This window comes from Elgaria multicarinata, chromosome 2, assembly GCF_023053635.1.
Source record: "Elgaria multicarinata webbii isolate HBS135686 ecotype San Diego chromosome 2, rElgMul1.1.pri, whole genome shotgun sequence".
Classification (NCBI taxonomy): domain Eukaryota; kingdom Metazoa; phylum Chordata; class Lepidosauria; order Squamata; family Anguidae; genus Elgaria; species Elgaria multicarinata.
Genome location: NC_086172.1, coordinates 80,411,779 through 80,439,141, shown reverse-complemented (window position 1 = coordinate 80,439,141; position 27,363 = coordinate 80,411,779). Strand labels below are relative to the sequence as shown.

General features: G+C 47.1%; 2 protein-coding genes across 3 annotated transcripts in view; both read left to right on the top strand.

Annotated features, from left to right (window-relative positions):
* The window catches only part of MRPL16 (mitochondrial ribosomal protein L16), a 119,920-nt gene that overhangs the window by 71,804 nt on the left and 20,753 nt on the right, over window positions 1-27,363 (top strand). The gene's annotated exons all lie outside the window — the stretch shown is intronic.
* LOC134393656 (transcobalamin-1-like) lies at window positions 570-26,960 on the top strand. 2 transcript variants are annotated; one of them, XM_063118717.1, is made up of 9 exons: window positions 570-764; window positions 5,912-6,103; window positions 6,846-6,986; window positions 7,754-7,906; window positions 9,149-9,330; window positions 10,964-11,150; window positions 23,229-23,421; window positions 25,865-25,983; window positions 26,555-26,960. In XM_063118717.1, the coding sequence occupies exons 1-9, from the start codon at window positions 701-703 to the stop codon at window positions 26,614-26,616; spliced, it is 1,293 nt and encodes a 430-aa protein (XP_062974787.1). In that variant the 5' UTR covers window positions 570-700; the 3' UTR covers window positions 26,617-26,960. The 2 variants fall into 2 exon arrangements, with proteins under 2 accessions (XP_062974787.1, XP_062974788.1); XM_063118718.1 differs by lacking the exon at window positions 570-764 and adding an exon at window positions 5,053-5,125 and having other exon boundaries at window positions 26,555-26,959.

Sequence of the window (27,363 nt, the reverse complement as noted above, 5' to 3'; positions counted from 1 at the left end):
TTTTTCTTTGCTGGAGTAATTAGCAGCCTGTGCTTATGCAAGTTAACTCAGAAAGCACACACACACCCCTCTGCCACTTCACTGATCAGATGTAGAACTCCACATGGCTACAGTAAAGTAAAATTAAAAAATGGAAATGATCAGCAGACGTGTTGTGTATCTCCTGTGTTAAATGCAGGGACCCTCAGTAGCATTTAAATCTGAATAAAAATGCTGAGGATTGGACTACCTGTAGTAGTTGCTCTTCATCATAACAGGGACTACTGGTGGTGGGAAGGAAGGAAGGAAGGAAGGAAGGAAGGAAGGAAGGAAGGAACGAACGGCTAATCTCAACTTGGCATCCTCCAGCATAGCTGTCTGGGAGATGATGGGAGTTGTAGTCCAGCGCATCTGGAGGAAGGGAAGGCTGCCTTTTAGTGGTTCCAAAAGCCCATCTTCCATTCTCTCTGAGAGGCTGAAGGAGAGCACAAGCCCCGTGGTGTCAATCTGTACTTTCCTGTAGGGCAGAGAATAAGGCACGGTTGCTCTCCTTGGCCTTGCTCAATCGCCCTGTCTCTTTGCATGAGGAAGCAACAGGGCAAGGGTGGAGTCCTGACTTCGCTGTCCCCTCTGCAGGCTGGGCTGGGCTGTTCACATCTCAGGAGCAAGCGGGAGGTGCCCCGAGCAACATCCCAAGAACAGCTGCTGCATCTGAGCAAGGATGAGGCCCCTGATGGGCTTGGCGTTCATGCTCCTCTTCCAAGGTCCCTGCTGCCTTAGCTGTGGTGAGTAGGAGCAACCTGGTGCTGCCCAGTCCCTCTACACCAGCCTTGGCCAGCCGGCTGCCCTTCTGCAGATGTGCTGGACTCCTCTTATGCCCAGCCAGCACTAGGACCCCAGGCGGGCTAGAGACAGCCCCCGGAAGCAGCAATGATCTTTCCAGAGCAAGGCAAGGGGCTATGGGCAGTTACCGTGGCAGCTGCCAGGTGCTACTGGAGCGCCAGAAAAGAGGGCTGAGGCTGGCAGCAACAGTGAGTCCTCTCAACAGCAGCTGCCTGCTCCCCACAGAGCCTGACTGACTGAAGGAGACCCATGCTTTTAGCAAGGCTTTCCTTGTCCTCCCTCTATTGCTTCATTTTACTTGCTCCTTCCACGGCTGACTCTCCCCTAGCCCACGCTTTCCATGGCCCTGGATGTTCCACCTCCCCTTTGCATCTCTGTCTTTGGCACTATAATCAGTGGGTGCTGGTGGCTCCGATTTCGGTGGGGCTGTGAAACCATTCTGCATTTTAGTCAGAACTCTAAAAGAGCTATCCAAGGCACTGAACCCATTTTGGGGTTGAGGTCCGCACCTTAGATAGCTCTTTTGGCATTCTGGTTGGTTCTGACTAAAACCCAGAAGGGATTCACAGCCCCACCGAAAATGGAGCCTCCAATGACTCCAATATATAATACAAGACCACCAGTCAGAGCTTGTGCCTACATAGCAGGTAGCATTTTAGGGACACTACAGAAATAGAAACTGTATTTTATTTTATATTCTGTCCTTTTATCCAAACAATTTTAGGGTGTTTTACAACAATGGCAATAACCTGCTGAACGTTCTAGCACAGGCTTCCTCAATCTGGTGCCCTTTGGATGTGTTGGACTTCAAGCCCTATTATCCTCAGCAGTGTGGCCACAGGCTGTAATTGTTGGGACTGATGGGATTTGTAGTCCAACATATTGGGAGGGTGCCACACTGGAGAAGGCTGTGCTGTAGCACAACTTTTTCTTTCTGCCGCTATAGAGGGGGAGTGTCGCTTGTGCTTCCACACACAGGGTTAGCAATGGGTGTGGCCCAGCAGGAGAAAAGCTCCTAAGTGAAACACCATTTTAAAAAGCCTATAGAAAGATGCAGAGGAAGATTTCTTTGTCTTGTAATATGTTGGATTCTTCCACAAATTCATCTCTGTGGATGTTGATGTGTTGCTCTTAATACTGGAGAGGCTCTGCCCCCCCTCCTCGGGTGCGGTTCATCAGGTGCAAGTTCAGCAGCGTTTGTGTTTTAGACGTTGCCCCCTGGAATTGCCGGCAGCTGTTCTGAGATTTTGAGGGAAGCCACTGTTAAAGCAACAAGGAAAATCCTTTTAAGTTTGAAATCAAAAACTGCTGGTTAGGATTAGACATCAACTCCCTAGGGTCCAAACCAGAACTTGTTTTAAAAGTAGGCCCTCATCTCAGAATAGGTGAAGTGGCAGTGCCTTTGTTTGGCTATATCTTAATTTTTTTTAAATCTGCCTTTTCTAGTGCTGTTTCCAGAGTTGCCAACTTTCCCCCTTACTGGTTCCTGCTCATGCACTTTTAAGAGCAGCTTAACCTGGAAACTTTAGCCTTAACTTTAGGTTATCTCTATGAGCAGCTTTACATGCTGATTTGTGAACAACAAGCAGCTGTTGAAGGCACAGGAGCAGACCAGGCTGGATTTTTCAGGTCAGCTGGCAACCCTAGCTGCTCCTATTTTACAAGGAAGTAAAGAATTAAAAAAATAGCAATGACCAGTTCTGCAGGTCATCACACACACCCTTTGACTTTCAGTTTAGGGAACATAATATGCCTTCCTGTTTGTTTTATCCAAAGTTTATTGTACTAGCCAAAGGCCATGACAAATACATCAAAAGAAAGCATCCATACATATATACAGTAATACAAATACCTCAAAAATACACAGATAACTTGAAATTTACCATAAGTAAAACTCAGCTTTCACTCAGCAGTCTGAATCTCAATGATAGTTTATGGCAATTTTGTCTAGTTCTCTCTTCCTTATCTTTTTTGCTGCCAGTGCAAACAAAGCCACTTTATGTTTCACAGAACTGTTGGTATCACTCAGAAGAAAAAGAACTGTTTCTGCAAGGGCATTCCTATATTTCAAAATGCCACTGTTTCATCATGTGTGTGATGACAACCTGCCTTTTTTTGAGAAAGAGAAGAACACAAAGAGTGGAGGTTGGGCTCTATAAACCAACAGCATTTGGGATGTTGTCTGTCTGATGGTGTAGTCCTACATCACCCAGTCTGTCAATGGTTTCCTCCTCTACTGTCTTCTGAGGAATTTTCTACATGAAGCATTTATCATGTGCTCTCATTCTTTACTTTCAATTGTTTACGTGTTCTTTAGACAATGACGTGACCCTCCAGTTTTGCTTCTTGTGCCTAACTGAGAGCCAGTGTGGTGTAGCGGCTAAAGTGTTGGACTGGGAATCAGGAGATCCGGGTTCTAGTTTCCACTCAGCCATGGAAACCCACTGGGTGACTTTGGGTCAGTCAGAGACGTTCAGCCCAGCCTACCTCACAGGGTTGTTGTTGTGAGGATAAAATGGAGAGGAGGAGGATTATGTATTCTGCCTTGGGTTCTTCGGAGGAAAAAAGGCGAGATGTAAATGCAATAATAATAATAACTAGCACTTTTGGCGAGTTATTTTAGAGCAGAGAAAATATAGCATTTGATTGTGAAAGCGAGGGAAAGCATGATTTTTCTGCTGTATTTACACTATTCTGCTATATCACACTGCCACCTAGAGGTTATATATAGAAACACAGGAAATGGTCCATTGTAATGCTTGGATTCTATTGTGCGGCGAAACTGATATAGTGGAATAACAGCCAATTAACAGACATGGGTGGAAAAAAAACCTCTGATACTCAACAGATAGGCCTTTCATCGCCTAATGGTTAAATGGAGTACAGGAGGCAGCAGGAGTAACATACAGATCTCCATTTTGTGCATTACAAGAGGAATGGCATTCAAATGTTTCACTATTGAGCAATTGTGCTATGTCAAAGAAGGTGTGTGTGCAGGTGCACGCAGGTGTACCTGCATGCTCAGAATGAAAGGACTTTGCATCGGGGCGGGGGGGGGGGGGAAATGCTCTGCCCAGCAAGGTGGATGAGACATAGCGGGATGTTGGGAGGGGGGGAACCAGATAAAAAGTTTGCAATGTTTCTTGCAATGCGGAAGTTACATTGTAATTCTGCATGAAGCGAAAAGCAAAAAACAATGACCTGTTCACATTAGAAGGCTCTCATTTGGAGGTACCCATGGACACCATGATTACAACATCCTTACTTAGGAGAGGAGGAGGAGGAGGGATGGTAGGATGTGCTGCATGACTGTAATACATAAATGATATGTTTTATTAATATCCTATAATAATCACTTTAAAAAGAGAAATGCAACCCCAAAAGAGGTAAATAAATCAAAAGTAATTACAGTGGGAAGAAGGAACAGAATCTAAATAATTGTGCCTGGTTTATTACCACTGGGGCAGAATAAAAGGTAATTACGACAAGGAAAGGATAAATGTCCACTTGCATTGCACAGAGGATAACTGAGCATATAGTTTTAGAAAAGCTGTTACTTTCAGTGCCATCATCTCAGAGAAAATACATTCCAAGCAGCTCACAACTCAGTTAAAAACAAAACAAAACATAAATTACAAATTTAAGAGCACACTCAGCAGTCAGGAAATTGAAGCCCAGTCATGGTAAACCTCTGCATCCCAATATCATTCCAGAGTATGGTGCTTTCTAAGGATGCTTCCATCCAGAGGGGTCTTAGTGCTACCAATTCGAAGTTATTGTGCAGCTATTCTTTCTTCTCTCTCTCTCTCTCTCTCTCTTTCTTCTCTCTTTTCTCTCCTTAATGGATTTTCCACAATAAGAAAAAAGACAGACCAAGTGCCAGAAAAACAAACACGGGAAGCTTACAAGTGGATGTTTTCTGCCACGTTCATCTGCAACTTCCTATAAAAACCTGTTAATAAAACAGTGCAGTGGTGCCTCAAAAGCTTCATCTGGAAGGATCCAGTGTGTACTCAAGAGCTAAGAAGTTGCAATGGGCATAATTTCTCTTTACGAAGAATTGACATGGCTTCCTGTCGCTTCCTCTTTCTTCCCCTTTCTTTCTTTCTTTCTTTCTTTCTTTCTTTCTTTCTTTCTTTCTTTCTTTCTTTCTCTTTTCACTTCAATGTGAGGCTAGCTCCATTTTGACTCACCCTGTGATGGTAGTTGTTTCACTAGTCAAACGTAGAGGAGGAATCCTGTCAGAAGAGAGAGCCACCAGCTATGTAGAGGAAACTAATTTCACCCTGTGTGTCAGGGGAAGGTAGCCAATCCAGTTTGGCCACTGAAGGAATCCTCTTCCTCCATTTGGTTTCAGAGGCACAATTCATGCAAGGGACACAAGTTACCAAGATAAGCATGGCAAATTTATTATAAACAGAGCAGATGAACAGAGATGGGATCGTTTTTAGCCTGGTAATATCAAATCTTAAAAAAGAAGAAGTTAACAATAGTGTATCCATATGTTAGCAAATAATATGAAGAGTTTTTCTTCACAAAGCATTTATTGTTCACTTCCTACTCACATTTCCTACTCACTGTTGTTTACACGTTTTTTAGATGACAACATGACCCTCCGGTTTCACTTCTGCTTTTAAACAGCACTTTCACTGAGTTTTTTTAGAGTGGGGAAAATGTGTCATGGTTTGTGAAAGAGGAAGAAAACACTCTATTGCCATGCTATTCTGCTATACCACAATGCCACCTAGAGGTTATGTGGAAGAAAAGCAGGAAAGGAAATGCTCCTCATGTAGTGCTTGGATCTTAATTCTGCAATGACAGTGAAAGTAGAAACAGCAGATTAAAAGCTCCTTGTAGAAAAGCTCAAAGAGGCTGATCCTCTTGATCCTCTTCAAACATCATCAGCAAAGAACAAAAAGATGGATGAAGGTTTGGCTAGTCTAATTATAGATAATAGTATGTAATGGATTACAATGGCATGGGGGTGTTTCCTGTTTTCTCTCCAAGCTGAATATTGTGGGGTGGGGGAGATAATACCTGGGTATTATATAGGGTGCCCAGTGTGATTAGTGTTCCTTTTCCCCTTTAGCTGTGAGTGAGGATGAGCGCCCGCTGGTGAACTATCTGCTGCAGAAGATGATCGAGTCAACCACTCTTCCAGGGCTTCCCCCCAACCCCAGTGTCTTGATAGCTCTTCATTTTGCTCAGAACCACAGCCAGGACACGGAGCAAAAGTTGCTAAAGAGGCTTGGCCAGGATGCGGTAGACAAGGTGAAGACTGGTAAGTGTTTATGACACTCTTGAAAAAATTAAGAGCTTCATGTGGTGAAAGTACACCCACACACACCTCCACTTTCCTGACATTTGAGGTTTTTAGTAAGTTATAATGACACCAGGAGTAAAATCCAACGTACGTCCTAGTTAGAGTAGGCGCATTGAAATAAATGTGACTTCAGTTAGTCAAATCACATTCATTTCACTCTAAGTAGGATTTATTTTGGATTTTATCCCAGACTACCTCCATGGAAAATTTGACTTCACTTGTAACTGCACACAATGGTGGTAGCAACCATAATCCGACTCCAGGTATAGCCTTCTTCCCACAGTCCCCTTGTTCACAATCCTTTTGAAAGAGGAACTTGAGGCAATTTCCCATCTCTCTTGCTTTCAATGCCCAAGACATGGATCCTGCAGGTCAATGCACAAAATGTCATCCTGTAATTATTGCCTCCAATGATAACCGACATTGCTGCTGACAATATCACTCATCACCCGGTTCACTCATTATGTTTGTCCACACAAGTGCATCTTTGGGCAATAACAGAGTGAATATATGAATGAATGAATGAATGAATGAATGAATGGATGGATGAACGAATATGTCCAGAAAGGGAAGGGAAGTAAATGGGTGAGGAACTTAGGCCAGTGGGATCACAGAATGATAGACAACAGAAGCATGTGGCCTGCAGTTGGAGAAATGGAATCTTGCCCTTCTCATCCTTGGCTTTGTTCACTGTTTCTAGGACAAGATTTCTCTTCGGGCAAGGTGGCCCTCTATGCCCTGGCATTCCAGGCTTCGTGCTCTAATCCCCGAAAAGTCTCTGGCACTCTTGATCTGGTGGAACTCTTGGAAAAGAAGTTTGAGATGGAGCTGAAGAACATCAGTGAGGACTCGGGCTTCTGCCTTACCAGGCGAAGGGGATCTTCTTCCTTCCCCCTTCTATCTCTTTTTGCATTTCTACGTGCTTTCCCTTTCCACCTGTCATTAGATCTTCAAAGGAGACTGTTCTCTGCTTCCTTTGCCAGTGGAAACTCATTGCATAGGAATTAAGGAGAGGGCCTTCTCTGTGGTGGCACCCTGTGTGGGGAATGCCTTCCCCACTGAAGTTCAACTGGTAGCATGCTGCTCCTACCATTTCAAGGTCCAAAGGCGTTTAAAAGTGTCATGCCGGGTTACGCTTACCTCCTCTGCTGTTTTAATGCTTCTGATTTGTTTTTATTGGAATGTTTTATGGTTTTATTGTATTAATTGTGGCTTATTCAGTTTTATGCCTCATGCACACTGCACTGTTATCTTAGGATGAAGGGTGGGTTAGAAATACTTTTTAAAAACACCTACAGTTATCCGTTTTCATGTTGCGTATTCCATCTCTCAATTTTGTTTCTCTGTCTTGCATTTACCTGGGTCCCTTCGTTGCGTTCCACGTGCTGTTTCAGTGGGTCAACTCTTATGTAAATCCTACATAAGAGTTGACCCACTGAACTGAATGGGACTTAAGTAAAACTGCCATTGGATACAATCCATATCCTACCATCCTTGCTTTATCTACTCTTACTTAAACATCTTCCCTCTCCCTTCTGTGTGTCTCCTTCTGCCCAGGCTGGAAGATGCTGAGTCTGATGGCTCTTCTGTCTGTTTATTTCTCCTCAGAGATCCATGACAGTCCGCTGACCTCCCATTACCAGCTCAGCTTGTGTGTTCTTACCCTCTGCCAGCTTCAGGGCACCTTCTCACCTTCTGAGATAGCAGACCTGTTCAGACCAGATGAGAAGAAGTATTCCTTAGGCGGCAGCTTCTCTGTGGGTGTGTAATGATTTTGATCATTGATTCAGTGGTAGATACTCAAGATGACAGTGCAGTTTCCATTTTTGTAAATGACACATGTCTAATTACCTGATGCTGAGGATTTACAACAAGAGCGAGAGATTGCCCTCATAACTTACTAGTGATTCTGCTTAAATTATCTATTTGGCTACTATTGCTAATAAAGGAAAGGAAAGGAACCTCTCTTGCAAGCACTGAGTCATTACTGACTCTTGGAGGGACGCCAGCTTTCGCTGACGTTTTCTTGGCAGGCCTTATAGTGGGGTGGTTTGCCGTTGCCTTCCCCGGCCGTTATTACCTTTCCCCCAGCTAACTGGGTACTCATTTTACCGACCTCGGGAGGATGGAAGGCTGAGTCGACTCGAGCCGGCTGCCTGAAACCAGCTTCTGCTGGGATCGAACTCAGGCCGTGGGAAGAGTTTCAGCTGCAGAAACTGCTGCTTTACCACTCTGTGCCACACTGAAAAACTAGATGGATCACTAGTTTGACCCAGAATGGGAGTTTGATCTTCCTGTACAAGTGAATCGACAAGATAGAACAAGTGGTAAGCAGAAGGTAGATCTCCTGCTATTTTGGACTACAACTCCCCAAATTCCTAACTATTGTCCATGCTGGGAATTCTGGGAGTTGAAATCCACAGTAGTCCAAGGTGGCTTATATCAAAATGTAAAATCAATGGAGCTAAAACAGTCATCACATCATACAATTCAGTCAACAACATTTAAACCAAAGGAATGCAAGCATTTGTGAATGTGATAGTAGTTTCCCTATGAAAGACATGTTTAGAATTTCTTCTCTTACATAGGGATAATGGAGAATTTTGTTTGGCACACATTTTTAGGTCACACTTCCTGGACTAATTTGTGGATTGGCGTGCACCATTATCCTCCAGAGTGTGCGCTTCTTAGCTAAGAAAAATGTATACAGAACTGTGTATTTTAGAAAACAATGTGTATTTTAGGGGTAAATGCATAAAAATTAATAGTTTATGGAGGAATGCATACAGTTAAAGGCAATTTTTCACTTGTTTTTAAAAAAAGAGAAAATGGAAGATAAGGGGATGGAATGGATTTAAAATTGAACTCATGTGAAACTAATGCAGACTGGAAAGAGTCAGATTCACCCATCGCTCCTGCCAGTGACCTTATTCTGCGGGCTATGTGCTACATCAGAGGAGGATGAGAACTTTGTTCACATTTTCTGCCTTCTTCCCCATACAGACACGGCAGCAGTAGCTGTGTTGGCACAGATCTGCGTACAGACCACAGATACCGCCGCACTGTCACCAGAGGTGAACCAGACAATAGCAGCCACTGTACAGTGGCTTCTGAAGAAAATCCTGGAGAAGAAAAGCCAGGATGGAGTCATTGGGAACATTTACAGCACTGGGTTGGCTATGCAGGTGGGAGCTAGGATCCGTTTGGGGCCTTGAAAAGGCCATTCAGGGTCCATGAATCTCTCTTGTTGCCTCACTGTATCAAAGAGAAACAAGTTTCCCATGCCGTCTGATAAAGAGCTGGTGCCCCAATGCACACCTTCAGGTTCAAAGGGGAAACAGAATCCTTTAACCAAGTCCTTTAACCAGAATCCTAACCAAGTCCACCACTCAGTCCTTCTGAGACAGAACAGGAAGAATAATGGAATAACGGGCTCAAGTTACAGGAAGCCAGATTCCGGCTGGACATCAGGAAAAACTTCCTGACTGTTAGAGCAGTATGACAATGGAACCAGTTACCTAGGGAGGTTGTGGGCTCTCCCACCCTAGAGGCATTCAAGAGGCAGCTGGCCAGCCATCTGTCAGGGATGCTTTAGGGTGGATTCCTGCATTGAGCAGGGGGTTGGACTCGATGGCCATATAGGCCCCTTTCAACTCTACGATTCTATGATTCTATGAATTCCTTCACATATGGTGCATAAAGTAAGGAGGAAGCCATAATTATCCCACCCTCCCTGAGAATGCTTATGGCTTCCTCTGTTTTGCCCACAGATAACCCATCTTGCTGAGATCATCATAGTTACTTCTTAGGAAGACTGAACCTTTCTCATGTGTTCACACATTTACAGTTGTGATACTTCAAACCTTTACAGCCCCGGGGGATTATCTCTGATTTCAATAATTGGTTGGAGAAAAGCCGCAGACTTATGTAGCATTTGAATGTGACATATGTGTTCAATCAGGATTGGACCACATGCAGCCACTCGGGCTTTTTTGTGACCCTTGCTGTGATGCTGCCAAAATTCAGTGGCAGGGCAGTGACAAAGGGCACGTCTACACCAGCTCTATATCCCGAGATCGTTCCTGTGCATCCAAATGCCACACAGGGGATCCCGGAAGCAGGCAGGGATGATCCCTCCATTTTCCTGGGCTAATCCTTAGGTGTAGAAAGGGCCAAAGAGGGACTATTTGAAAGGTAGATGGAGAAATACCTGTCAGAGAGAGAACAAGTAATATCTGCTTGTGAACTGAGACTGTAATATGTGAACAAACCAAAAGTCTTAGAGCTTTTCTACATGAGGCATTTATTGTGTGCCTGTCATTACCTACTCATAGTTGTTTACAGGTTCTTTAGATCATGGCGTGACACTCCAGTTTCACTTCTGTTTTTAAAGAGCACTTTGAGTGAGTTCTTTTAGAACAGGGGAAATGCAGCATTCTTTGTTAAAGCAAAAGAAAATGCACTTTCTACTTGTGTAATTGTGCTATTCTGCTATATCACAGTACCACCTAGAAGTTATGTAGTGGAAAAGCAGGAAAGGAAACATTCTTGTCGTGCTTGGATCTCGATTATGCAACAGAAACAAAAGTAGATACAGTGGATCAACAGCTTTGTGTAGAGAAGTTCTTAGATATCCCTCTTGTTCATGGTCCTGTTTCCCTTCTCCCCAGTCCCATTCCTACAAGCAAGTTTCTTTTTCCCCCCTTTCCTGTTCCAGTTGTCCACACTTATGGTTTATAGCCAATCTGTGTTCTCCTCATACTTAATTCTGCCCAGTTGCATTCTCTCTCTCTTTCTCTCTCTGTCTGCTTCTTCCAGGCTTTGACTGTATCGGACAACTATCTCACACCAGGATCCTGGAACTGCTCCCAGACTTTGGCCAGAGTCCTTAGGGAGATTCCAGAAGGCACTTTTGACAACTCCATGGCTGCTTCTCAGATTGTCCCCTCTCTGGAGGGCCAGACCTACCTTGATGTGAGCACAATCAACTGCTCACAGGATGAAAGTAAGCACAAGTTAGACCTATCTCTAGTTAGTTTGAAACTGGAACAGGGATCTTCACTAGGAGAATTGAATCCAGAGGACGATGCCACAATCAAGTGATAGTATAAATGTGTGAGCAAGCCCTGCATTAAACGTGCTTCTAAAATCTCTATGGAAGGGGAAATACCTCTTCAAATTAGGGGTGTGCACGGACCCCCCGCTCCGCTTCACTTGCAGATCCGCCATTTTTCGGAGCGGGTCGCTCCGCCCCGCCCCCGCTCCGCCCACTTCCGCTCCGCTCCGCTCGGAGCTCCGGATCCGGATCCGGAGCTCCGTTTTTGCCCCCCCATAGGGTTGCATTGAAAGCTAAAAAAGTAAACAACTTTTTTTCCGTTGAAGTTAGAAACCTCACGTTTGGCACCATGACACCTCATGGGCGTATATACACACACGCCAAGTTTCAAGGCAATCCCATCATCCCCTGATTTTTGGCGAATTTTTGAAAATCGGGCACCCCATTCACACCCCTTGGGATAGCTCCGTCAATTTGCATGTTAGAAACCTCAAACTCGGCACCAGGGCAGCTTATCCATGTGTCCACATGCACGCCAAGTTGCAAGCAAATCCCATCATCCCCTGATTTTTGGCGCGGCTCTACCCTCTAACGCACCTCCCATAACCCTAATTCACACCCCTTTAGATAGCTCCGTCAATTTGCACGTTAGAAACCTCAAACTCAGCACCATGATAGCTTATCCACGTGTCCACATGCACGCCAAGTTTCAAGGCAATCCCATCATCCCCTGATTTTTGGGGAATTTATGAAAATCGGGCACCCCATTCACACCCCTTGGGATAGCTCCGTCAATTTGCATGTTAGAAACCTCAAACTCGGCACCAGGGCAGCTTATCCATGTGTCCACATGCACGCCAAGTTGCAAGCAAATCCCATCATCCCCTGATTTTTGGCATGGCTTAACTCACCCCAAATTGTCCCATTCTACAACTACGTCAATTTGCACGTTAGAAACCTCAAACTCAGCACCATGATAGCTTATCCACGTGTCCACATGCACGCCAAGTTTCAAGGCAATCCCATCATCCCCTGATTTTTGGGGAATTTATGAAAATCGGGCACCCCATTCACACCCCTTGGGATAGCTCCGTCAATTTGCATGTTAGAAACCTCAAACTCGGCACCATGAGAGCTTATCCATGTGTCCACATGCACGCCAAGTTGCAAGCAAATCCCATCATCCCCTGATTTTTGGCGCGGCTTAAACTTTTTAACTCACCCCAAATCAAGTCCCATTCTACAACTACGTCAATTTGCACGTTAGAAACCTATCCTTTGGTCCCATGACAGCTTACCCATGTGTCCCCATGGACACCAAGTTTCAAGGCAATCCCATCATCCCCTGATGTTAGGGGAACTTTTGAAATTTGAACACTCCAGTATGTCAGGGATTTAAAGTTGCAATTGCAGACAGCTCAATGGGGCCAGTTCCAAGGCAATCCCAACATGCCACGAGATAACCCTAAATCTTCTGGCACATTTGAAAAAGGGATTATTGAATTTGATAAAGTCTAAGTGAGCGCAGGAAGGACTTCTCCCCTTAGTCAAAGCAAGACACATACACCATCGCTGCAAGGCGGGAAGGGGAGAAGGGAGGGAAAGCAGGCAGGCAGCATGCATTGTAGTGCCGCAAGGATGGCTTGAGCACTAACGCATAGCAAACCAACCCATAAGTGGGCGCAAAGTGAGGCAAAGATGGCTGGTTCTTTCTTTCTAAGCCAGCAGTTACGCCTTGAGGGGCACAGAGGAGGACGATTGGGAGCAAACCAGGCACCAGGCGGGCAGAGAGGCAGGCAGAGTAGGCGAGGAGTCAGTCCTGGCAGATGCCCCACCACAGCAGCACCCCGGGGGAGGCGGGCAGACAGGCAGGCAGGCATGGGTTGGCGGGCCCAGAAAAGCTGGTACCTTGCACAAGTAAGCCATAGATCTGTGGGGGAGTCAGTCCCAGCAGATCCAGCTACCTCACAAGGATGGCTCCCAGGCAGGCGGGCAGGCGCCTCCACTGTAGTGGCTGTGCTCAACTCGGCGGGCGCACTACAAGACGAGTTGAAGTGAGAGCTCACTTCTCAGGAAACGTAGTGGCTGTGCTACGGGAGATCGGTGGACTGCTGGAGCTTAGCTTTTTCTCTGAGGGGAAGTCCATGAGTTGAAGTGACAGCTTGCTTCTCAAAGACAGGGTTACAGCGGAAGAGGGGTGGGACGAGACCGGGGAGACAAGCTCGACCAGTGACTACTACTAATCCCCACATCCTGGAGGACCACAGCATCCCACACAAAGTGGCTGTGGTGAAGTCAATGGCTGTCATGAGTCGAAGTGAGTGCTGACTTCTCAGGAGGAAACTTAAACTGTCCCTAGTATGCACTAAGTGGCTGTGCTATGGGAGTTCGGTGGACTGTTGGAGTACCAGCCGCAATTGGGGAAGTGAATGAGTTTCAGTGAAAGGTTGCTTCTCAAAATCAGCACACAGATCAAGGACTCCATTTGATCCCCGAGCTATCTAAAGGGTGACCCGTGGACTGCTGGAGTTTTCCTCCGGTTCCCGGTGGCTGGGATGGGTCTCGGCTTCTCAAAGCCATGGCACTGCTGCATATGCAGTGCAGCTTCTCGAAAGAGAGCTGTCCCACGGAAAAACGGTGCATTACTGGAGCTTAGCTTTTTCTCAAAGGGGAAGTCAATGAGTTGAAGTGAAAGGTTGCTTCGGAAGTCTATGGCTTTCATGAGTTTCAGTGACAGCTTGCTTCTCAAAGAGGGCGTTACAGCGGAAGAGGGGTGGGACGAGACCAGGGAGAGGAGCTCGACCAGCTGCTGCGACTAATCCTCACCCACATCCTGGAGGACCACAGCATCCGCAGTAGTGGCTGTGGTGAAGTCAATGGCTGTCATGAGTTGAAGTGAGTGCTCACTTCTCAGGAGGAAACTTAAACTGTCCCTATGCACTAAGTGGCTGTGCTATGGGAGTTCGGTGGACTACTGGAGTACCAGCCGCAATTGGGGAAGTGAATGAGTTTCAGTGAAAGGTTGCTTCTCAAAATCAGCACACTGATCGGGTCACCCAGAGGTCCACAGCCTCTACGTAGTGGCTGTGCTGAAGTCAATGACTTCCATGAGTTTAAGTGAAAGGTTGCTTCTCAAAGGCGAGGACTTGCCTGTTTCATTTTCGCAGCGAGACAGGCAGCTGCAGTAACACTCACAACCACACACACAAGGACAGCTTTTGCACAGAGGCTCATGAGTTCAAGTGACAGCTTACTTCTCAAAACCATACTTCGGGATCAGGGAGTACGTCTTCCACTCCCAGGGCACTCCAAAGGGCGACCCGTGGACTGCTGGACTTTACCTCCCTCAGTTGGGGAAGTGAATGATGAGTTTAAGTGAAAGCTTGCTTCTCAAAGACGGGTTACAGCAGAAGGGGAAGAGGAAGAGGATGAGACTGAGGAGAGAGAGGTTGCTTCGGAAGTCTATGGCTTTCATGAGTTTCATGAGTTGAAGTGAGTGCTCACTTCTCAGGAAAATTAAACTGTCCGTACACACTAAGTGGCTGTTCTATGGGCGATCGGTCGACTGCTGGAGTACCTCCCACACATAGGGGAAGTCCATGAGTCGAAGTGAAAGCTCACTTCTCAGATAACTTGAATTGCGAGACTGGGGAGAGACGCTCGGCCAGCTGCTGCAACTAATCCTCCTCACCCACATCCTGGTGGAACAAAGCATCCACCGAGAAGTGGCTGTGGTGAAGTCAATGGCTGTCATGAGTCGAAGTGAAAGCTCACTTCTCAGGAGGAAACTTAAACTGTCCCTATGCACTAAGTGGCTGTGATATGGGCGTTCGGTGGACTGTTGGAGTACCAGCCGCAATTGGGGAAGTCCATGAGTTGAAGTGAGTGCTCACTTCTCAGGAAAATTAAACTGTCCGTACACACAAAGTGGCTGTGGTATGGGCGATCGGTGGACACCTGGAGTACCACCCGCACATAGGGGAAGTCCATGAGTTGAAGTGACAGCTTGCTTCTCAGGAGGAAACTTAAACTGTCCCTACGCACTAAGTGGCTGTGCTATGGGCGATCGGTCGACTACTGGAGTACCACCCGCACATAGGGGAAGTCCATGAGTTGAAGTGACAGCTTGCTTCTCAAAGACAGGGTTACAGCGGAAGAGGGGTGGGACGAGACCGGGGAGAGAAGCTCGACCAGCGACTGTTACTTATCCCCACATCCTGGAGGACCACAGCATCCACAGTAGTGGCTGTGGTGAAGTCAATGGCTGTCATGAGTTGAAGTGAGTGCTCACTTCTCAGGAGGAAACTTAAACTGTCCCTGTGCAGTCAGTGGTTGGGGAGAGAGGCACGGCCAGCTGTGCCTCCACCGTAGGGGCTGTGCTCAAGTGTCTGAACTTGAAGTCGAAGTGAGAGCTCAAAATTGCTCCATATGAGACTGGGGAGAGAAGCTCGACCAGCGACTGCTACTTATCCCCACATCCTGGAGGACCACAGCATCCGCAGTAGTGGCTGTGGTGAAGTCAATGGCTGTCATGAGTTGAAGTGAGTGCTCACTTCTCAGGAGGAAACTTAAACTGTCCCTGTGCAGTCAGTGGTTGGGGAGAGAGGCACGGCCAGCTGTGCCTCCACCGTAGGGGCTGTGCTCAAGTGTCTGAACTTGAAGTCGAAGTGAGAGCTCAAAATTGCTCCATATGAGACTGGGGAGAGAAGCTCGACCAGCGACTGCTACTTATCCCCACATCCTGGAGGACCACAGCATCCGCAGTAGTGGCTGTGGTGAAGTCAATGGCTGTCATGAGTTGAAGTGAGTGCTCACTTCTCAGGAGGAAACTTAAACTGTCCCTGTGCAGTCAGTGGTTGGGGAGAGAGGCACGGCCAGCTGTGCCTCCACCGTAGGGGCTGTGCTCAAGTGTCTGAACTTGAAGTCGAAGTGAGAGCTCAAAATTGCTCCATATGAGACTGGGGAGAGAAGCTCGACCAGCGACTGCTACTTATCCCCACATCCTGGAGGACCACAGCATCCGCAGTAGTGGCTGTGGTGAAGTCAATGGCTGTCATGAGTTGAAGTGAGTGCTCACTTCTCAGGAGGAAACTTAAACTGTCCCTATGCACTAAGTGGCTGTGCTATGGGCGTTCGGTGGACTGTTGGAGTACCAGCCGCAATTGGGGAAGTGAATGAGTTTCAGTGAAAGGTTGCTTCTCAAAATCAGCACACAGATCAAGGACTCCATTTGATCCCCGAGCTATCTAAAGGGCGACCCGTGGACTGCTGGAGTGTAACCTCCCTCACCCTCAATTGGGGAAGTGAATGAGTTTCAGTGAAAGGTTGCTTCTCAAAATCAGCACACTGATGGAGTCACCCAGAGGTCCACAGCCTCTATGTAGTGGCTGTGCTGAAGTCAATGACTTCCATGAGTTCAAGTGAAAGGTTGCTTCTCAAAGGCGAGGACTCGCCTGTTTGCTTCTCAAAAAACCATACTTCTGGATCAGGGAGTACGTCTTCCACTCCCAGGGCACTCCAAAGGGCGACCCGTGGACTGCTGGAGAGAGGCAGCCTGGCTAGTGGTGGTGGTGGTGCCAGGCATTGCCTTGCCCCCTGCTTGCACCTCACCTAAACGTGCAGTCAATCATGGACAAACGGTTGTAAACCGCCCAGAGAGCTTTGGCTGTGGGGCGGTATATAAATGTAATTAATTAAATAAATAAATAAATAAATAAATAAATAAATGGAGTCTTTTGGAACTGGGTGGAAAACTATCCGGATGAGTTGACTAAGCTGTACCGGACGCCACAGAAATGAAATGAACTCAAGTGCGGTGCTTTGCCCTCACAGTCAGTCACACACACGCACGGTGACAAACTCTGCCTAGTGCCTACAGAGAAAAAACCAGCCTGCCTGAACTGTAGTGTGCCTGCCAACCCAAGGAGGGGTGGAATTAAAGGGAGCCTGCCTGTCACTCCCACGAGGGCTTGAGGGTGGGGTATCCCAGCAGGGGGAGATTGCCCTTCAGAAAGACCAGCTGCTCCACCAAGTCCGGCTCCAAGCGAGAGCGGTGAGGGGTCACTATGTCGCCCGCCATAGAGAACACCCTCTCGCTTGGAACACTGGTGGGTGGGCAGCTGAGTCGATCCATGGCCACCCGCGCCAGGTCCGGCCAAATCTGAAAACGGGATGACCAGTAGGCCAGGGGGTCCATGGAGGAGTCCTCGATGGGCTCTGACAGGTAACGCTGCACGGTGGTTGCAGCGTCATCCTGGCTGGTGGCTGGGGAGGGTCTCTGCCCAAACACGGTGTGCAGAGCCTCTTCCCAATACCCCTCGCCTGTGCTGCTGCTGGGAGGGATGCAGGTGAGGCTGCTGCTGGTGCTGCTGGTGCTGCTGCGGGGAGGGGTGGCCTGCTCCTCTGCCTCACTCTGCCCCACCCTCTTGGCCCATGCCGCCCGCACTTCGCCCACCAGCGTTTCCACCCAGTGCTGCCTGCTATTTGGCCCACAAAGCCCATCCTTCACACGAGGGTCGCACATGGCTGCCAACATGTGGACCCTGTCGGTTTGGATGGGCTCCAGCCTCCGCGTCACGCCGTCCCTCAGCCTAGTCACCGCTTCGCGGACCTCGGGCTCGAAGCGCCTGCCGGTGACGGGATCCCTGTACTCCAGAAAGTCGCCCATCTGTTTCTGGAGATGCCTGCATACAGGGATCACCTGGCTGAGGAGGGCAGAGCTTTTGCTCAGGGTCTCGGTGGCGTTCAGGAACGGCTTGAGGACCGCCACCAGCTGGGACATGGCGTCCCACTGCTGCTTGCCCAGGTGGTGGACGCCCATGTCCCTGACCCTGAACAAGTCGTGGATGGCACGCTGTTGCTCCACCATCCGCTCCAGCATCAGGTAGGTGGAGTTCCAGCGTGTCACCACATCCTGCACTAGCCTGTGCTGCGGGAGATTCAACTCCTCCTGCTTCTCCCGCAGCAAGCGACTGCCCTTGACGCTGTGGTGGAAATGGCCTGCCACCTTTCTGCAGCTCTCCAGGAGGTTACGGATCCCGGACAGGGGACCGAGGTTGGGCTTGCTGCTGCCCATCCCAAGGCCATCCCTCACCACCAGGTTCAAGACGTGCGCGATGCAGCGGACGCCCTCGAATCCGCCGTCGCGCACCGCCTTCACCATGTTGGCTCCCCCGTCCGTGACCATGTAACCGCGGGTGACCTTCTGCCCAGCTAGCCACCCATCCACCATGCGGTTCATGGCCTCCGTAATCTCCCCTGCCGTGTGGGACTGGTCCATCACTTGCGTGTGGAGGAGGGCCCAGCAGTAGCCCTCCTTGCCAGTCCCTGTAGTGCTGGATCCTTCCTGCCCCACGGCTGCCCACCAGTGTGCCGTCAGGGACAGGTAAGCGTGCACTCCGCCCTCGCTGGACCAAATGTCCGAGGTGAAGTGCACCATCCGTGCCTCTGCCTGGCACAGACGACCCAGCACTAACTCCCTGCAGGAACGGTACAGGGAAGGCACCACCCGCCTGCTCAGGGTGGTGCGACACGGCAGCTTGTAGTATGGCACCACAAGCGCCATCAGCCTCTTGAAGCCTGCGTTGTCGACGAGGCTGAATGGCTGGTCGTCCAACGCCACCATCTCACCGATTGACGTGGTGATCTGGGAGGGCGTTGGAAAACGCCATCTTGTGGTTCCATACTTCCCCCACCCCATTTCCGGCAGGGTTGCCTGCCTAACCCTTGTGGGGATGGGAGATGGAGAGCTGAGACTGGAAGTGCCAGCAGCAGCAGCAGCAGCAGCAGCAGCAGCAGCAGCAGCCGCCGCCTTCGGCTTTCCCCTGGAACCAGTCGCCTTGCCCGCCTCTTTCCCCAGCAAGACCGACTGGTGCTGCCTCTTAAGATGCATCTTCATGCTGCTGGTTCCATAATGCCCTGTCGATGAACCCCTGCTTAGGCTGAGTTTGCAGTGGCGACAGACAGCAAAGCGGGGATCCGCTCCCAACTCAAAGTGGTCCCACACGATGCTTGTCTTTCGTTTCCGTGGTGACACCACCAATTGCCCGCCTGAGCTCTCTGGTGTTGCCACAGAAACAGGGGTGTGGGATGAGACTGGGGAGAGAGCCTCGGCCTGCTGCTGCTCCTCCTCAGCCCCCACATCCTGGAGGCCCACCGCCTCCTCCTCCTCCTCCCCCCCCTCCACTGTGCTGAGGACCTCGTCTAGGTCCATCATCGGGCTCGTGGGCTGAAAGGAGAATGAAGGAGTTGGGGATACTCCTCCTCCTCTAATGGCACTGCTGCCACGTGCCTCTTGCAAACGGGCACTTTTCCCATTCCCACCCTCAAAAAGAGAACGCCGGGCACAAGTTGCAGAAGAGAGTGGCTCTGCCTGCTGCTTGTCCTGCTTCTGTTTTGGAGCAGTCAGCCAAGGAGTTGCCCGTTTGAGTTTCACAGGAGGAGAGGAAGCCTGCTTACTGCTGGCAGACTGAGCCTTGCTGCTTTCAGCACGCCTGCTTCCTCTTTTCATGATGACTAACAAAATATTAATACTACTAATACTATGTATAAGGTACTACTAAGAATATGTATAAGAAGATATAATATGTTTAAATGTAGGGAAATGGGACAAGAACAATAAAATATACTACTACTAATATGTATGAGAATATACTAATATATATATATATATATCTACTACTAAGAATATCTACAAGAATATAATAATATGTTTAAGAATATTACTAATAAATGTAGGGAAATGGGACAAGAAATGGGACAACCACTACTATAACAAGAACAAAATATGAATACTACTACTACTAATATGTATGAGAATGTATACTAATAGACTACTAAGACTATGTCAAAGAATATAATATAATATGTTTAAGAATAGGGAAATGGTGTGCGTATGCTTTCCCCAAAATGCTCAATCTGTGGCTGCCTGTTGAACTTGACAAAAGCAGCCCACTCCGTCGAAGTTACACAGAGAAGAAAAAGAGAATCCAATTTTTTTGGTATATTTGGTATATAGAAGATAGAAGGAAACACAATCAGGATTTAAGAGAGGGGAGGGGGGAAAAGAACCAACCACTACTATAATATGTATGAGAATGTATACTAATAGACTACTAAGACTATGTCAAAGAATATAATAATAATATGTTTAAGAATAGGGAAATGGTGTGCGTATGCTTTCCCCAAAATGCTCAATCTGTGGCTGCCTGTTGAACTTGACAAAAGCAGCCCACTCCGTCGAAGTTACACAGAGAAGAAAAAGAGAATCCAATTTTTTTGGTATATTTGGTATATAGAAGATAGAAGGAAACACAATCAGGATTTAAGAGAGGGGAGGGGGGAAAAGAACCAACCACTACTATAAGAAGAACAAAATATGAATACTAATATAATATGTATGAGAATATATACTAATGGACTATGTGAAAGAATATAATAAAATATGTTTAAGAATATAAATGTAGGGAAATGGGACAAAAACTGTGTGTATGCTTTCAAAAGAAAGCTTTCACAAAAGCAGAACAGTCAGGCTTTAATACAGGGAAGGGGGGGGCAACCAACCCAACCACACACTCCAAAATTCAAAAATAAAGTTTATATTAAATCAAAGTAAGGGGAAAACACAGGGCAAACTAAGCTACAAGTCAGAAAGAAGCAAACAAACACACACACGCGCCAAACTAAACCTATATTAAATTAATCTATCTCCAAAGCAGGAGCACTAGCTAAGTAAGTGTTCCCTCCACGAACGCCAACCCACAAAGAGACACAAAACAGAAAGTTCTCAGGGTGGGTCTGCCTTAGTCCCCCCTCCAACGCTGGGATTGGAGGAGGATGCTTTCTGAGGAGATCAATTCTCATCAGGATTGGGAGTTGAATGTGCCTGTCATCGCTTCCAAAAAAATAAAAAAAAAAAAATAAAAAAAACCCAAACCCCGATTTTTAAAAAAATATTGCACGTGAACCACAGCACGCAGAAAGTTGAGAGTGGTCTCAAAATGACCCCCATCCACGACTCTCTGTGCACAAGAATTTTCAGAACGATAGCTTAAACCCCCCCCCAGTTATCCCCGATTCTTTCCCTCAATGCAATCCTATGGGCGAAAAGCCGAAACGGAGCCCCGCGGTTGACCCGATTTTTAAAAAAATATTGCACGTGAACCACAGCACGCAGAAAGTTGAGAGTGGTCTCAAAATGACCCCCATCCACGACTCTCTGTGCACAAGAATTTTCAGAACGATAGCTTAAACCCCCCCCCAGTTATCCCCGATTCTTTCCCTCAATGCAATCCTATGGGCGAAAAGCCGAAACGCAGTTTGAGCCCCGCGGTTGACCCGATTTTTAAAAAAATATTGCACGTGAACCACAGCACGCAGAGAGGTGAGAGTGGTCTCAAAATGACCCCCATCCACGACTCTCTGTGCACAAGAATTTCCAGAACGATAGCTTCAAAAACAACGTAGTTATGCGCGATTATTTGCCGCAATGCAATCCTATGGCGAAATGTTTTCAAGATGGCGACCGGAGCGCTCCGCCTGAACTCGGAGCTCCGAAAAATGGTCGCTTCTCTTCGCCTTGCTTCTAGGGGGTCCGCGGTCCGCTCCTACTCCGCCTCTGGGTAAGGCGGAGCAGGCCAATCCGCTACTGCTTCTACGCTCCTAATCGGAGCGGAGCACATCCCTACTTCAAATTCCTCAATCATGGTGTTGCACCTCTTTCAGCCCAAGGGCCAAATTCAGTTTCAGAGAAGTTCTCAAGTGGGCGCATTCCAGTGATTGGTGGAGTGGAAAATGAAAGGGGTGGGACCAACATACGTATTTTATCTGAAAGCTCTTACTGCCAATAGCTAAGACTAAGGAGAGGCGTTTCAACATTTAGAATGGGGGGGGGGGGCAGGGACATGCAAAAGCTGGAAAACACTAAAAGATTGGCTGGCAGGAGAAAAGGGGTGGAGCCAGGGGAAAGGAGCATGGCCGTGTGGGAAATCTTGGAGGGCTGGACTGGGATCCTAGGCCAGCCAGATTTGGCCCAGGAACCTGAGGTTCAATATTGCTGCCCTAGATCCCTTTGTTCATATGCAATGTTTGTATTCTACCCCTGATTCTTCTTCCTTTCCTTACATTACAAATCTTTCATCTCCCCACCCCAAGACAATATCAGAGAGGAGCCAGGGCGGCTGACTTTACCGCAGCGGGTTGCCACCACAATGATCCCAAACCCCACGCTTTTGCTACTGCGAGGTGGCGGTGGCTAAACTTGATGCTGCAGCAAAAGTGCAGGGTTTCCAGCACCGGTCATGTCCCTTGTCCTCTGCTTGGGCAGATAGCGACCAACCTGGGGTCGCCATCCACTCAGCCATGGCTCCGCTGCGACTCCAAAGCAAGGCTTAGATGCCGGATGCGACATCTTCGCCTCGCCCTGAGGAAAAAAGTGGGGGTAAGCCCCTGACTTTTTTTCTCTGCAGCTTCAGCGGAAAGCCCCGGGGTGGGGGCACGATTGCTGCTGCATTGTATAATTGACACTGCGCCGCTGCACACCCACCCCAGGGCTTTCCAAGCATTTAGACAGCCCCAGTGTGTGGGGGGGTAGGGGAGCAGATAAGGGAATGTATGGAGAAACACAGTACTGATCTTGAAGTCGTTCCATCTTTCCTCACTGCTTCTAGGAACAGGGAAGAATTTTATTTGGTCCACATTTTTAAGTGAAGCAACCTAATTCGCACTTCCTGGCCTGATACGCAGATTGGAACGCGGTTATCCTTTGGGTTGTGCCCTTCTCCAGATTTTGCAATGCAGTTCTCAGCTCAAATAAATCTTTAAAAAAATGCTTATCTTAGGGAAAGTGGTTTACAACAATGCACGTCATGAAAAATGGTATATGAAAACAGATTATTTTTTTTGGTGTATTTCCACATCATTGCAGACCAATGTGGAAATTGGATGGACATATGATTGAATACATATGAAAGTGACATGGATCAGAAATAGACTTATTCATCCATCCTTAACTGCTTCTGTTCCAAATAGATGACCTCACCCTGAGCACCTCTTTACCAACCACTCCGTCATCTACTCCTCCTGATCTAATAACAGTCAATTACACTGTCACTGATGGTGTGAACAATACCTTCTCCGATTCCATCAAAATCTCTGTCCCAAAGGGCTCAGTTTTTCTCAGAGTCATGGAGGCTGCCCAGAAGGATGAGCCATATAAATTCAGGTAATGCCTTGGCTGACAAGGCCAGGATTCATTTGGGCATCTGATTGGATAAGGAAATATGACCTGAACAACAAGACGGTGTAGTATTTGCTCTTAGGTCAAGGGGAACGCTCTTCCAGTCTCAGTAGTGAAGCAAGTTTCCCTCCCCATTTCCTGCCCGTTGAGCCTGGTTGGCAGGGGGGGAGGGTTTTTTTGAGCTCCTGTCTTGCTCATAAGATCATTCAGCTTAGTGATGTCTTTTCAATTTCCTGGAAAGTGAGATGCATTCAGATCTGATCTGGCATTTCCATTCAATCTCCTCTACTCAATTATGGATAGATCAGGAGTGTTGAAACTCTTTTGACCTAGGGGACAAATTCCATTTTGGAAAAGCTCTCGAGGGCTGCATTTCAGTGGTGAGTGGGGCCAAAGACAAAGCAGGTGGGGACAAAAATTTTAAAAAGCAGCATATTTATTTATTTATTTATTTATTACATTTTTATACCGCCCAATAGCCGAAGCTCTCTGGGCGGTTCACAAAAATTAAAACCATCATAAAACAACCAACAGGTTAAAAAAAACAAATACAAAATACAGTATTGTAGCTTAAAGCTCTTAATGTTGCCCTTAAAGCTGGTGTGACTTATAGTAAAGTTCCTTTATACAGAGAAGGTGTGGCAACACAGCATTTAATATTGGAGGCAATAAACACAGGCTATCGCCAGTTTAAATGAAGTTCAAATCAACTTACTTTATTAATGCTTTTATTCACACTATCAGGCTATCTAGCACTGTAACTACAAGCACCTCCTAAAGCTGTGTGTGTGAGTATAAGTAAGCAAAGGCATGAGATATGTTTACTTGCTTTCTTTCTGTAGAGACAGTATGATTAGGGTGACCATATGAAAAGGAGGACAGGACTCCTGTATCTTTAACAGTTACATAGAAAAGGGAATTTCAGCAGGTGTCATTTGCATATATGGAGAACCTGGTAAAATTCCCTCTTCATCACAACAGATAAAGCTGCAGGATCTATAATAGAGTGACCAGATTTAAAAGAGGGCAGGGCACCTGCAGCTTTAACTGTTGTGATGAAGAGGGAATTTCACCAGGTTCCCCATGTATACAAATGACACCTGCTGAAATTCCCTTTTCAATACAGCTGTTAAAGATACAGCAGCCCTGTCCTCCTTTTCATATGGTCACCCTAAGTATGATGCTTGTTTGTTGCAGAGTCAAGAGGAGAAGGAATAGGAAGGGGAGGGAGCAGGAAATAGCAACTGATCAAGCTACAAGACATTCTCTACCACCCCCTAGTGTCTGGAAGCATGTGGAGTTGTTCCTATTATCCAGCACTTACTGCCAGTAACAAGGGCCCTGTATTTACTGTAGCGTTTTGGCGCCACAAAGCACCTTACTCCCGGACGTGCATTCCTTCCCAGAATCTACTTAGGAAGGAACGCAAGCGCAAACTTTCCCCTCTTTAAAAGTAAAAAAACAAAAACCAACGGGGTGAGGAGGAGAGGAATGGGGGCGTTCCTCCCCCCCTTTAATTTTTTTTATTGTCTTTATCTCTGCAGCTGTGGAGATACAGATAATAAAAATTAAAATAAATGAGGGGAAGGAACGGGCAGCCAGAGGGAAGACATGAGGAGAGTGTGCAGGGACTCGAGGCGAACCACTTCTCCTCTCCTCCCTCTGGCTGGCTATTTCTCCCACCCCCAATTTCTTTTTCTTCTCTGTATCTGCACAGCTGTGGAAATAGTCAATAAAATTAAGAAGGGGGGAAGGAACGCCCCTGTTCCTCTCCTCCCCCCATGGGCTCCGCTGCCAAAAAAGTCAGGGCAAGTGCCCAACTTTTTTGGAGCAGAGTTTCCAGGGTTTGCCCCCAGATGGCTTCGCAATGGCAGCTGCGTCATGTAGATGACATGCTGCTACTGCGAAGCCACCCTGGGGCAAACCCTTTGTGTAGACAAGGCCTAGGTTGTAGGAGAGGCATTTCAATCTTTCAGAATGTGGGAAAAACCATTCAAAAGCTGGGAAATAAATATAAGATTGATGGTTGGGGGGCAGGGGACATGGCCATTTGGGAAATTCCAAAGGGCTGGATTGGCGCCCCAGGCAGATTGGGTTTGGCTTACGGGTTCTGCACTGCTGGGGTAGAGTGAGGTGGCTGCTTTAGGCACCTTTTTGTGGGCATCATGAAAGGGCAGCAAGTTATTATTTATATACCTTATTATTGTTGCATTTTACTGCCAGAGAGGGGGAAGAGGTGCTTGTGGGATTTTCTGCCTTGGTTGCCTTAAGGATTCTGAACCTTGACTTGGGTGGGTGAGTAGGACATCATTCTCTGCTCCACCTTCACTTTGGGCTGGCCCTGGATGCCTGTCTGGTTAGAGGAAGGAGTCCAGCAATTGCTCTTTCACTAGTAACTGAACCCCTTTGAAAATCTCTCCTTCACCAGTTTCATATATGAGCAGCAATCCTGGGGTGTGTATATAACCTCCGTGCGAGGCCTGAATGCTGACCTTACGAAGCATACCTACTGGGAGCTCTTGAGTGGGGGAAAAGCCTTGCCCCAAGGTAAGGGGGAAAGGAGTGAATGAAGAAGAGAGGGGAGAAGAGAGGCTATGGGTGGCAGAGTGAAGGCAATTGGAAAGGGGCATGGGGCACAGAATTGGGACTCCAAACTAGGGGGGCGTGGCTCAGTGGTAGAGCACCTGTTTTGCATGCAGAAGGACCCAGGTTCACCACCTTGCCAGTGGTGATAATACTGGGCTAGATAGACTCATCATCTGATGAGTTTAAGGCAGTTACCTGCGTTCCTAATGAGTCAGGTGTCAGGAGGACCTGTTCTGAGAGTGCATGAGGCAGCCCTTGCTAAAACTAAGCTGCTCTGGATCTGGGCAGTACCTAGATAGGAGACTATCTTGTAGACAGGTGGTATCTAAGCACACTGAAACAAATCAGCTCAAAGTGAGGGAGGAAGGAGCACCAGCATGCAAGCGAGAAAGAAGTGGATGAGGACAATGCAAATTGGTGGGCCGAAGAGGTGAAGCTTGGCACAGAGGCAGAACATGAGACTGAGATAAGATCATTATCTATGTTACTGAAAACTCTCACGGTGTCTCTTCTCTTGTCTCTCTTCTCCCAGGTGCTGGTGACTATGTTGTGAAAGATGGAGAGAGCTTGATGGTTAAATTCACCACTTACTGAATCCTAGGTTTAGGGCAGGACCATCATGTACACATCTGCCTGAATGTGTGTGTGTGTGTGTGTGTGTGTGTGTGATTGCCTTTTCTGTCTGACAATTCGGGCATCTTCTGTTTCATGTAAGAACAGTCCCTAGTCATCATAAACCTTTCTAACTGGAATGTAATGGAGTAGTGTGTTGACGTTTACCCAAACTCCTCATTTATTCAATAAACCAAAATAGCAAGATCATCTCCCTCACTCCATTTTTTCTTTTGCTTAACATCCAGCCTGAAGAAGACTTCTGATTCACTTAAAAGCTTGCTCATTGGTTTGGGACTTTTTAGCTGGTCTTAAATAATAGTAATATCACAATGTTGCTTTTTGGATTCCCCCCGCCCACTGATGGATCAACACTGTTGCTGGCATTTTGTTTTTTGTCTCCTTAAACAAAATAACTGCCAATCATACTACTAGGAATATTCTGCATATTTTCCTACAACATTCAGTACTTTTGAAAATTCTGTGATATTTTAAGGTCATTGGAAATTGGCCATTATGGGTTGAATAGCCTTGAATTGGCTTTGCAAGCCAGTTTCTTCAAAAAGCTGTAATAAGGAAGGTCCTAAGTAAATGCAGACTGGAAGCAAAACTTTATCTCCTTGCAATTGGGATATTCTATTAATTAAAATTCTCCCACCTGTCAAAGATAAGGCCTGTTTTGAATGGTTTTTCCCACATTCCACCTTCACTGGAAGTCTTTGTTCTCTG

What these genes read in the sequence shown, in the direction of transcription:
- LOC134393656 (XM_063118717.1), top strand. Translation starts at nt 701, where the DNA reads ATGAGGCCCCTGATGGGCTTGGCGTTCATGCTCCTCTTCCAAGGTCCC. An exon ending in GCACTGGGTTGGCTATGCAG is followed by an intron (nt 9,331 to 10,963) that starts GTGGGAGCTAGG and finishes TGCTTCTTCCAG; the next exon opens with GCTTTGACTGTATCGGACAA. An exon ending in GGGAAAAGCCTTGCCCCAAG is followed by an intron (nt 25,984 to 26,554) that starts GTAAGGGGGAAA and finishes CTCTTCTCCCAG; the next exon opens with GTGCTGGTGACTATGTTGTG.